The 12,500-nt window shown below is 48.1% G+C and overlaps 1 protein-coding gene across 3 annotated transcripts in view; it reads left to right on the top strand.

The window, feature by feature from the left end:
• The window catches only part of strbp (spermatid perinuclear RNA binding protein), a 98,449-nt gene that overhangs the window by 54,213 nt on the left and 31,736 nt on the right, over window positions 1-12,500 (top strand). For all 3 annotated transcript variants that reach the window (XM_080848042.1, XM_080848043.1, XM_080848044.1), the window contains exons 4-5: window positions 7,599-7,828; window positions 10,216-10,381. In XM_080848042.1, the coding sequence (XP_080704168.1) occupies window positions 7,599-7,828; window positions 10,216-10,381 (396 nt within the window). The remainder of the gene's footprint in view (window positions 1-7,598; window positions 7,829-10,215; window positions 10,382-12,500) is intronic.

The following is a 12,500-nucleotide window of genomic DNA, read 5'->3' as shown; positions in this document are numbered from 1 at the left end:
AGAGGGAGGAAGGGGAAGTAGATAAAGAGAGAGAGAGAGAAGGAGAGAGGGAGAGGTGGAAAGAGAGGGAGAGAAAGAGAGGGAGAGAAAGAGAGAGAGGTGGAGCGAGAGAGGAGGAGAGAGAGAGAGGAGAGAGGGAGAGGTGGAAAGAGAGAGGAAAGAGAGGGAGAGAAAGAGAGAGAGGGAGGGGAGGGGAGGAGAGAGAGGAGAGGAGAGGAGAGGAGAGAGAGAGGAGGAGAGAGAGAGAGAGGGGAGGAGGGAGAGAGAGAGGGGAGGAGGGAGAGGAGGAGAGAGAGAGAGAGAGAGAGAACGAGGAGGAGAGAGAGAGAGAGAGAGAGAGATATGAGGGTTTGACGAATTGCCCTCACCTCCGTCTCTGGGAGCAGGGCCTCCGGGGAGAGCAGCACATGAATTATTAAAGCCCAGCAGAGGAGTGCTGGCTTCATAAATAACTCAGTTTAATGAGCACACACACACACACACACACACGCGCACGCGCACACGCATACACACACATACATTATCTCTCTCTTTCTCTCTCTCTCTCTCTCCCTCTCTCTGTCAGTCAGTCTTTCTGTATGTCTTTGTCTTTCCTACGCAGATTGTAAGTGTGCTTGCACACACACACACACACACACACACACACACACAGGCGGGTTGACCTTGGGATCCTCTTCAATACTGGTTCCAAACACACATATACACATGCACGTACGCATACACAGACACACAGACACACAGACACACAGACACACAGACACACAGACACACAGACACACAGACACACAGACAGAAACAACACACACAAAAGCCTCATGGTCGGCCTTCCAGGACAGTTGCGTCTATATCTCTATTGATTTACGAGCGAGAGAAGGATGACCTTGTATTTTTTCTTGTGCGTGTGTTTTTGTGTCTGCTTCTCTTTTCCCTTTTCCCTCTCGCCCTTTTTTTTCTCCTTTAAACTTTGACTTCTCGCTCACTCTTTCTCTCAGGCTTTTTCTTTACACCCCTCCTACTCTCCCTCCGTCCCTCCTTCTCTCTCTCAGGTAGCCTTTATGCAGACACAAACCTCAGTCAGGCTAAGAGATGACCCAGTCATCCCCCCCCCCCCCCCCCCCCCCGGTTTATAGGCTTAGCTCCAGGTTGTAAACATTCATTGGGAGCATGGGAGCTCTGGGCAGAGTGAATGTTATCTGCGGCTCCATTGCAGGCTGGCTGCGGTGTCATTCACGGGCCTAAGTGGGCCCAAACATGGCTGCTGTTCAGGACTGGAGCAGTCCCCATTGTGCTCCTGCATTCACTGGGCTACATTTGGGCTTTTCAGTGTGTAGAATGCAGGACAGTGTTATTGTGTGTTTTGAGTGTTTAGTGTGATCCTGTGTGTGTGTGTGTGTGTGTGTGTGTGTGTGTGTGTGTGTGTGTGTGTGTGTGTGTGTTTGGGGGTAATTTGAAATGATCTTGTGGAAAGGCTGGGCCATAAAGCAGACCCATCTACTGCTTTGGTGCTGCCAGGCTGAGCTGTGTGTAAATCAGCAGCTGAATTTGTAATGCAATCTGCCAAGGGCTGCTCATTGTTCTACAGTGTCAGCACACACACACACACTCACACACACACACACACACACACGCTCACTCACACACACACACTCACACACACTCACAATACCGCAAACACACACTCACACTCACACTCATACTCACAGAGACACAGTAGTCAGTAAGACACACACACAGAAAGTCAGACTCCCTTGCTTGCTCGCTCACTCGCTCACATTCTCTCTCTCACACTCACACTCACACTCACACTCACACTCACACTCACACTCACACTCACACTCACACTCACACTCACACTCACACTCACACTCACACTCACACTCACACTCTTGTGTGCAGGACTACTGAACACTCACTCGACAATGTTGTCTACACGACAATTTAGTGTTTTGAAAATAATGTTTTCCAATATTTAGAGAGCTATACTATAAATCCTTTTTGTCTTTTTTATCATCAACAAAGCATGAAGTTATCATGCTTAAAGTAGCTAGCAATTAGCGTCACTATGTATCACACAAACCCAGAAAAGGCCTTGGACGCTGAGGTTTCCGATAGATCTTCCTCTTCCTTGTCGAACTAGAACAAATTGGCTGACAACCATGATGTGTCTAGCAATCAAAAATAGATTTTTTTCTATTCATTGCCACTGAGGACGTCGAGCAGGCTTTGGAGCGCGGAGCTCAGCCTGAAGGTTCACTGAGAATGAAAGGTGATTGGATAAAGTTGAGGCTGTTTCGTCATCGCCTTTCCACACCGCCACGTAAGGGCTGTGTTTTCGTGTTTTCAAGTCCCCACTATTGAATCCCTTTTCAAAAACAAGTGTTTTCAGACCACAAAAATGCTGCTATTGTTTGACAAAGCCAATCCTCCAGTATAACGTCCAAAACAACTCTCTTGCCTGTTGTGAGAACAAATTGCTGATTGAGGGCTCAGCTGGTCTGCATTCACACCTATTTGGCTTAGCCAACACACTGACATGGGTAAACAGTGTCCACACACACACACACACACACACACCTTTATAAAACACTGAGCCGCTCAGAACTGGTTTCATTCCCCAAATAGCTCAGGACATTCCTGTTGCGTGTGCAGTAGGTGTGCTGGAACCGATCCCCTGTGCACAGGAAACGGTGTTCTCACCTGGCGCCCCGCCGTGCGGAACAGAACACGCCGGTCTGGGGGAGGATAATTGGGGCACATAATCTATTTTTTGGGTTGTTTTTTCTCAGCCAACTCCCGCCTCCAAGCGTGTGTGCCTGCCTGTGTTTATGATATGTAATGTGTTTACACGTGGAGCAGTTTAAATGTGTGCTTTATGCAGAACACCATTAAAAATAACCCCTACCCCGTGTGTGTGTGCGGGTGCGTGTGTGTGTGCGTGTGCGTGTGCGTGTGCGTGTGCGTGTGCGTGTGCGTTTGTGTGTGTGTGTGTATGTGTGAGATATACAGCGCACGATTAAAAGAGCACTCAGAAAGCTCACTGATTGAACACTTAATAAACACACTCCCTCCGATGCACTTTTTCATAAATCCGGTTGGTTTCCTTTCACTGCAGGGAAATTAACCACAATTCACTACAGCATACAAAACATATTAGTCACAGAAATGTAGGGAATTATTTGTATCCTCTACATCCAAGTCAACCAGAATGAAAGTCAAGCCCAGTGTGTCCATTAAACCATTTTAATTACATGAATTATTACAGCTTAACGATGATATCTATCCATTCATTGTCCTGCTCTACATCCCTTTATGTATTACCCAACATTGTTATCAGTATTCCAGCCCTAGGCATAAGGTTGGAGAGTCTTTTGCATAATAAACACAGTGATGGATAACTCTCCAGCCTCTTCCGGCCCTCCGTAACTTTGAGGTGCAGGTGAAGAGTTACCCCTGCGAGGCCTGGTCCTCTCCAGGCGGCCGCCCATAGCTCATCTGCAGGGGCCCCAGTGAGCCGTTCTCCCCCTCGGCCTGTTCGGAGCTCGTCCTGGGACGATGGGCAGGTCCCCGGGGCACCGTTGCGGCGTGATAAAGCCTCCTTCTCACCTCCTCGTCTCAGCAGTCTCTTTAAAGAGCATTAACAGCCACCCATAACTCATGCCCCACTGTGGCTGCATGGGGTGCGTCTGCTGGCTTGCAGGCTGGCTGACTTCAGACCTGTACTTTTAGCCGACGTGGTTTATCCATATTCCGCCCCTTCCCCCTCTCTCTCCTTTCTGTGCTCTCTCACTCCCACCCCTCCCTCTCTCCCTCTTCCTGTATGTGTTGTTGACCAGTATGCAGGTATTAAGTTTCATCTATCTGGTCATGTTTTTGACACGAAATAGACTATAAGGTTGCAGCATTATGTAATGGGCTTGTGCCCATAGGATATCAGCCTGCTAACACATCAGCCCCCCCCCCCCCCCCCCCCATGCTAAACAGCATACAAGAGCACCAGAGGGGGATTGCACTGTTTGTCCTGTCTTAAATGTTTTTGTACAGCAGTGCAATAGTCAGAGGTGTCAGATATTAATCTCATATAGTAAACTATATTATCAAATTAATCTGATATGTTAAGCTCATTGTGGAGTGGTTCTAGCCGGGCTGATGGGCTGTTCCAGCATTAGCAGCTGGCTGGGATGTCATCTGATGGCTTTGATGCTCCTGCAATGATTCATTCAAACTCTCTCTCTCTCTCTCTCTGTCTCTCTCTCTCTCTCTGTCTCTCTCTCTCTCTCTCTCTCTCTCTCTCTCTATCTCTGTCTGCTGGTAGATGGAATGGTTTCTCTGTCTGGGGTGTTGTACTCATTTTGTTGTTGAGCTGTGGATAATTATGTGTGTGTGCGCGCATGTGTATAAATGAGATGAATAGCAGTATGAATGAATATAGGGAAGAGGGCTACTTAAATAGTGTGCGTATGTGTGTGTGTGTTTGTTTGGATGTACCCTCACCCACAGATGCATGCTGTTCAAGCCATTTCCTCATTAAGCCCCTGCAGAGGTATCGTGTGGCCTGTGTGTCTCTGCTCTCTGCTGCACAGGGCTCTCTCTCACTGCACTGCTCTGCTCCGTCCTCCATGCGATCACACACACACACACACACACACACACACACACAGACACACAAAGATGGAGTGGAATAGCCCTGCTCTCTCTCTCTCTCTCTGTCATATTTCCTGTCTCTCTATTATTTCCTCACTCTCTCTCTCCCTCTCATTCACCCTCTCTCTCTCCCACCCTCTCTCTTTCTCTCTCTCTCTTGCTGTCCTGGGCTCTCTCTCTATGCATCTGTCTTTCTTGGTTTCTCTCCATAATCTCCTTCCCCGCTGTGTCTCTATCTTCGGCTGGCCCACTCTCTTCTTCTCTCTCTATCTTTCCCGCTTGAACTCTCTCCATCTCTCTTGCCCTTTCTTTCTAATAGAGCGATTGAGTAGAGTAGCCCTGTTCTTGCACACACATCCCCCATACACCCCCCCCCCCCCCCCACACACACACTTCTCTCTCTTCCTCTCTAACACCCGTCTATCCTTCCATCCCCCTCTCAGTGATATTATTAAAATCCATGGTTAGTATTCAGCGTGCGGCTCCTTAAGCCCACTCCTCTGCTGTTTGACACTCTTTTACGCATCTCTCCGTGTGTTTTACGGCACCGCGCTGGCTCCCATTAGGAACGGCCCATAAACTTTACGCTCTGCCTGTTTAATATGGGCTGGGAAGCCAGTTACTGCACCCTCTTCCTCCTCCTCCTCCTCCTCCTCCTCCTCCTCCTCCTCCTCCTCCACATTCTGCAGTCATCCCAAAGCAGTGCAGTCGTTATGAGGGGGGGGGGCAGGTAGGGGATTAGGACGGTTACATGATGTAATATAGTACAAATCACAGATTACTTTGTGTGTGTGTGTGTGTGTGTGTGTGTGTGTGTGTGTGTGTGTGTGTGTGTGTGTGTGTGTGTGTGTGTGTGGAGCTGCAACAGGTTTTTAATTGAATGAAAGAAAGAAAAACAATCATTTGTTTTTGTCATACATTTGAGGATTGGAAAGCTGGAATAATAACAGTCAGTGGGAAAATAATTGAACAAAAAACTGTGTGTTGCCTTCTCTCTAATCCATAAATCCATAGAAATAATGCCAGTGCTGCCTTGTCAGCTAGTCCACCTCCCCCCCTACACACACACACACACACATACCGGCCACTCACCCAGGGCAGGTGAGCTGACAAAATTGCTATTGTTGAAAGAAAAAAAAAAACACAGACGCTGAGCTTGTTTCCTGCCCCCATGCCACCCAAGCAGAGTGAAATGTCACGGGCTGGCTGGGATTAAGGTGGAAATGAATACATTTGAGTCCTTCCTCCTGGATGGCACGGATACTTAACGCCGCAGTGGCCAGCCTGGGAAATTGATGAAAGCGGCCCCTAAAAGGTCACGGCTCCACCTCCTGGGACTGCGGTATGGGAATAGGGATGGAGAGCGCGGGGATAGTTTTACCGGCTATGTGATGGGAGAGGGGTTGGGATAATGGAAGGGATATAGTGTTGCATTAAGATGATCTGGTCTGGATGCTGACGCGGCAGTGCGATCGAGACACTGATGCCTCCTGAGGTGGGATGTGAACGTGTGGAGTTATCAGTGGGAGATAGGCAGTGGAACCTGTGCCGAGCGGAATGGAAATGGTTTGGAATGGCTGGCTGTATGTGTTTGTCCCCGCAAAAGCATGAAAACTGTGTTTGCTCCCCCCCCCTCCTAACCCTTCTCTATCTGCTATTTGCACGCTGGCCGTGCTCTTGACAGGATGTGAAAATGGAAGAGGGTGAAAAATAACATGGGGTACATGGGGGGAGGGGGGGGGGGGGGGTACACTGGAAGAGCGGGTAGGAGAGAGGGACAATGAGAGGGGCAGTGGGAGAGTGTTTGGTAGGGGTGAGGAGGTTGTGAGGGAGACATGATTGAGGGGGGTTGTCCGTGCTGGAGGGGGTGTGTGTGACAGGTATATTCCGCTCAGTGAAGTGGGGAAGGGGGGGGGGGGCAATTGGCACGCCAGCTGGAGGCTTGATTGAGGGAGGATGGAGGACTGTGGCGGCGCGGGGGAGGAGAGCCTGTCACCTAGTGGAAATGAATCCCCCCCCCATAAATATATATATATCATGGCCCCTGTTTATTGTCTGTCTGTCTCTCCCTCCCTCCCTCCCTCCTTCCACCTCACTCCCTCCTTCTCTCATATCAAGGCTGTGCGAGAAAGACACACACTCACGCACGCAGCAGCAGCAGCAGCAGCAACCGAGGAGGAGATGGATAGGTTAATGCTGTATGCAGGCTTTTGATCTCTGCAGTAATAGGTCAGATTCATGTCAGGAAAATTACGGGTTTTGGAGGGGAAGTGTCTGAGTGTGTGTGTGTGTGTCTGAGTGTGTGTGTGTCTGAGTGTGTGGGTGCTCCCACACATTATTGTGTTAGGCGGCAGAATGGGGAGGGGTTGATAATGGAATTAAAATTCTCCTAGTGGGGCAGGAAGCTGTAGCCTTTCATTTGCTGTAGCAGGTGGTGTGTGCTTGCGTCTGGCGTGCATGTGTGTGTGTGATTGAGCGCGCACAGACCAGAGGGAATCTTCAAAGCCGGGGTAGGCATTTGTTTTGCCATCACGTCGGGCTGGAGGTGAGCGTGATTGATTAAACCGTAATGCTCCCGCACCTCCTCTCTCCCCAACACAACCCCTTTGGCCCAGAGATGCTGCGCAAGTCAGCAGTGTGTGTGTGTGTGTGTGTGTGTGCGTGTGCGTGTGCGTGTGCGTGTGCGTGTGCGTGTGCGTGTGCGTGTGCGTGTGCGCGTGCGCGTGTGCGTGTGCGCATGTGTTTGTGCGTCGTGTGCACGTTTGTTTGTTTCAGTGTCAGTATGTGGAACAGATTGGCTTTTGTGTGATGTTGGGGATCAGGGCTCACCCAGTTAATGTTTAATGCTCGGTTGAAAGTGCTGTTGGACTGAACTGTCATTCCCTATTCTCTTTGTGTGTGTGTGTGTGTGTGTGTGTGTGTGTGTGTGTGTGTGTGTGTGTGTGTGTGTGTAACAGAGGTCCATCCGGTCTTTCGGTAACGATGACCGCCACGTCATGGCCAAACACTCCACCATCTACCCCTCCTCAGAGGAGCTGGAGGCCGTGCAAACCCTCGTCTCCACCGTGGAGTGCGCCCTCAAACACGTCTCTGATTTGATGGACCAACCCACCCAATCACAGGCCACCAACGGTCAGGATGAGGACACAGACGTCAGCACAGACGAATCAGCCGAAGGCAGCACCAAGTCAGTTCCGCCCTCATTATTGATTATTGTTTATTTGTTTGTTCTTCAGACAGAGGCAGGTCTCCCCTAACTGGTAGAAGAGTAGTTAATAATGAATGGCATGGGTTTAATGCCTAGGAAACACACATTCTGCTAAAATGTCTGTTGTACCGTTAGTCGTTTCTGATCAAAGTGTCTGGCAAATGAGTCAATGTAAATTGAGGCAGTATAGAGTGTAGACATGAGGCCATTGAAAAAGACTTTTCTTGGTGTACTGCTGCCAAGTGTAATCTCTAGTTCCTGACAGGGTACAAGTGTAAGATAAATCGCAGGCAATCTGAGGATGTGAAAAGCTATAGCAAGGGCCTGAAAGCAAGCGCTAACAATACACTCAGCTACACGCACACAAGAGAGCAGCATGCATACAGCTCACAGCACAGAATGTCGTCACACAGATCTCTTCTACATTATACACAGCAGTGTCTAGCATTGAACAGCCATGAGCCGCTGTGCCAACACCACATCCAAAAACAGTACGCAACCCATTCATACGACCCCAGCAAGAAGCACAAACTATTATGGAGTAGTTCTTCATTCATACTACCCCAGCAAGAAGCACAAACTCTTATGGAGTAGTTCTTCATTCATACTACCCCAACAAGCAGCACAAACTCTTATGGAGTAGTTATTCATTCATACTACCCCAACAAGTAGCACAAACTCTAATTGAGTGGACAGCAGAGTGCAATGTTGTGGTTCAACTTGGATGAGTTTTTACTACTGCGGTTGTCCTAAATCTATCCCCCCCCCCCTCCTCACTTCTGTTAAGCAGCCTTTATGCGTATCAGTTTGTGTTCTTCATTATGGCAGACCGCGTGTTCTTCACCTCCCTGCCTGCCTGCTCAGGGCAGACGTTATGCAGTGATGTGCATCGTGCTGGCTCAGTGCTTTCTGTAGTTTCAGTTGTAGTCCTGCCCACGCGGCTCTCTTCAGTTGTGCTCAGTAGTCTTGTGTGCGTCACTGTCACAGTTCACCGGCACAGCACTCCCCAATCTGATCTTAATCAGAGCAGGTTTACAGTCATTCACCTTAGTTCCCTTGATTTGAATTCTACATTTGGGGGTGAAGCAGCAATATGCGCTGAGCACTGACATGATATGTGCATCATAAGTACAAAGGTCCAGTTACTGGACACACTGTGTACAACCCTTCATTTGGCTACACTTTATTTTAAGTAACCTTGTGGTAAGATGTACTTTTAAACACCTAATTAATCATTTAGTACAGTGAATATTTTGTACCAAACCGAATAAATGTCAAACTGGTTATATATTAATTGGCCATATGATGTAAGGCATGATGTATAGTCTGCTGGACAGTATCGGAAAATTATTCCCGACAGGATGAACAGGACCCCGACGCGCAGTGGACCATACATTATCCTGCTTATTATAAGGTTACTTGCCAAAATGATAAAAGACATCCCACCAAAATATCTCTCTTTTTGTTTTAATGGTTTTGTTGCCGTGTCTTGGCTTCCACTGAGAATAGAAACAGTTCTTGACGCAAATAGAACTTTCAAGTTGCAGGTGTTGTGTTATTAAACAATATAGCACCAGTGGGAGTGGGGCAGGTAAGGGATATTCCCACGGGTGGTGTTCGGCCGTAGCCACCGAGGCCGGAGGCCGAGTGGCGTAGGCAACAACACACGTGGGAATATCCCTTACCTACCCCACTCCCACTCGTGCTATATTGCTTTTATAAAACAATTCTATAGTCAACCAATTAACATTTCAACACGAAGTTATCGATTTCAAAAAATGTTTATTGCCGCAACAAAAAATTGTTCCATTGTCAACGTCTTGGTTTGGAATTATAAGAAATTTTAATTAACGGTTATCATCAATACGCTATAGAATGTTTCATCGCGGAGTGATTTATTATTAGCTGTGAAAAGTCCCTGTTGGATTGTTCTTGGATAATCCAACGCATGGAACGTCTCTCGTCCAATCAGAAACAGCTAAATAACGCGATAGAACCCAATTGTTTTATAAAAAAGTATAACTTTAACAGATGATGAGATACAGAATTTGTGTTACGAGACGTGTAGACTACTTGCAGAATGATCTGAAATATGTAAATCGGAAGCAGTGGCCAATCACTTTTTTGCAGCGACCATTATAAAGAAATATCGAACCTCGGAACATTAAGAAAGCCCAATCAATAGATCTTTCTGCAACACTCTGAGAAGCTGTATTACAAATCCTAATAACGTACTGGAAGGTTTGTTAGGGTTGGGGTTAAGGTTATGTCCTGTACAGGAGTGATGTTAATCATTGACATGAATATATTGTGGTTACTTAAAAATAAACGCTGTACAATTTCCTCTGTGCCCCCACATTGATCAGGGAGCCTGGCAGCGGGGTTCTGTGTGGGGTGATCCGGATCGGCCTGGTGGCCAAGGGCCTGCTCATCAAGGACGACATGGACCTGGAGCTGGTGCTCATGTGCCGGAAGAAGCCCACCGAGACGCTGCTGCGCACCGTCTCCGACAACCTGCCGCAGCAGATCCAGGTGAGACACCTGTCCACTGACACTGACCCCACACACAGACACACACACACACACACACACACACACACACACACACACACACACACACACACACACACACACACACACACACACACACACACACACCCTGGCTGTATACTAGACCAAAGACCTACAGTAGGCTCACCCCCCACACAGTGACACTCAACACTGCTGTGGAAGCAGGTTGCACACCCTGTGCGAAGCTGTCCCCCTGACACCCTCACCAGCCACTCCATACCCCCTGGCACCCTCACCAGCCACTCCATACCCCCCAGACACTCCCATAGCCAACTCAGTGCAGCCATGAACATCTAAATGAGTTTCTCATGTCACCACAGTTTACACGTTTCTCTACACAGTGCGCTAACCTGTAAAATGCCTGTCATATCTGAGGCGTGGATTACACACGTACTACCCCTTGTGCTCATTTAACATCTTCGGATGCGTCCTCAACTGTCCCCAACCCACAAATCTCACAAGCTTGTGTGCCAGACGGTGAAATCATGACCTCTATTGCAATTGCACGTTTGCATGTCTGTTCACATGTCTGTAGTGTTTGGTGTGAGGTTCCGGAGAGAATAACCCGAATGAATGGGGCAAGAATAACAAGACAATACCCGTCCATTTATCTATCTGCACAGTTTTCATAAAAACATTCACGATCACTTTCAGGTGAAGTCACTAACCATAAAAAATTGTTTAATTTTTTAAAACCTGTATTGTATAAACGTTTAGAATTTTCCGTTCGTTTTATGAGGGGGTGTTTGGACCTTGCTGAAGGCATCGCATTACAACCCGATGCCTTCCCTTACACGGCCCTAGCCCCAGGTGTGTGAGAAGCGCGCGGAGATGAAAACACGCCGTTCGGCCGTCTCTTATCGTATGTGGCAGTGGGCCGTGCCAGCTACTCAGCTCAGCGTATCAGAGTAATTGCTTTCTTGGACAGAATATCGTAATTCAAGAGGCTCGTGCATTCAGCTCTTTTTCTCTGGAAGTAGAGCTACTTGGTTGTCTACTGAGAGTGATATGTGTGCTTGTTGCGTGCGTGTGTGTGTGTGTGTGTGTGTGTGTGTGTGTGTGTGTGTGTGTGTGTGTGTGTGTGTTTGTGTGTGTGTGTGACCTTAATGTGTGTGAAAGTCAAAGGAGGATGGAGCATTTGTAGGGAGTGTGTGCGTGTGTGTGTGTGTGTGTGTGTGTGTGTGTGTGTGTGTGTGAGAGAGAGAGTGAGTCTTTTGCCAGAAAAAGGGCCAGCAACACGCAGCAGAAGGAGGCTGCTCTATTTATAATCCCAGCTGTAATTAATATAGGCCCACCAGACAGCAGGATTCCCAATTAGTCTGACAGGACCACAGTCCCTGTTCCCAACCACACACACTCACTCCTCTCTCTCTTTCTCTCTCTCTCTCTTTCTCTTTCTCTGACGCTCTGTCTCTCTCACACACACAGACACACACACACACACACACTCCTTTCTCTCTAACACGCATGCACACACACACTCTCTCTCTCTTTCTCCCTCTCTGTCTCTCTCTCTCACACACACACACACACACAAGCACACTCTCACATGGAACACATTGAAACTCCCACGATCCTCTCGTTCTAAAAATGGAGCTAGTCTTGGTGGTGCCTTGCATAGGTGAGGTAGATCAGAAATCCATTGAATATGCACATAGTTTTCCCTCTAAGGCTTCCTTACTCAACCTCACTACCACTTATAGAGACATGTGAGAGCAAGTCACAGTATCTGTAGGCATCCATAGACCCATCTATATGTCCTCACCGGATATCCACATGGTTCTGATAGCCTCCGCTAGCTGTGTTCTCACGCACTCTCTCTCAACCTGCCTCCTCTGAAAAAGGCAGCGGAGATTACCACAGCTTCTTTTTATAGGTTGACGCACACACACACACACACACACACACACACACACACACACACACAGAGACTTTTCACTTACACAACAGAGAAAGGGTCCTCGATAGAGATCGGCAGGAGGAAGTGATGGCTCAGGTGGCACAATCAACATCCTATTTCTTCCACTGATAGCAGAAGCATGGTCACTGCCTCCAAAGTGCTGCTGTTTAACAATACAAT

Source organism: Sprattus sprattus (genome assembly GCF_963457725.1).
Source record: "Sprattus sprattus genome assembly, chromosome: 11".
NCBI classification, from domain to species: Eukaryota; Metazoa; Chordata; class Actinopteri; order Clupeiformes; family Clupeidae; genus Sprattus; species Sprattus sprattus.
The sequence above is the reverse complement of the archived record's forward strand: the minus strand, read 5'-3'. Positions and strand labels throughout refer to the sequence as shown.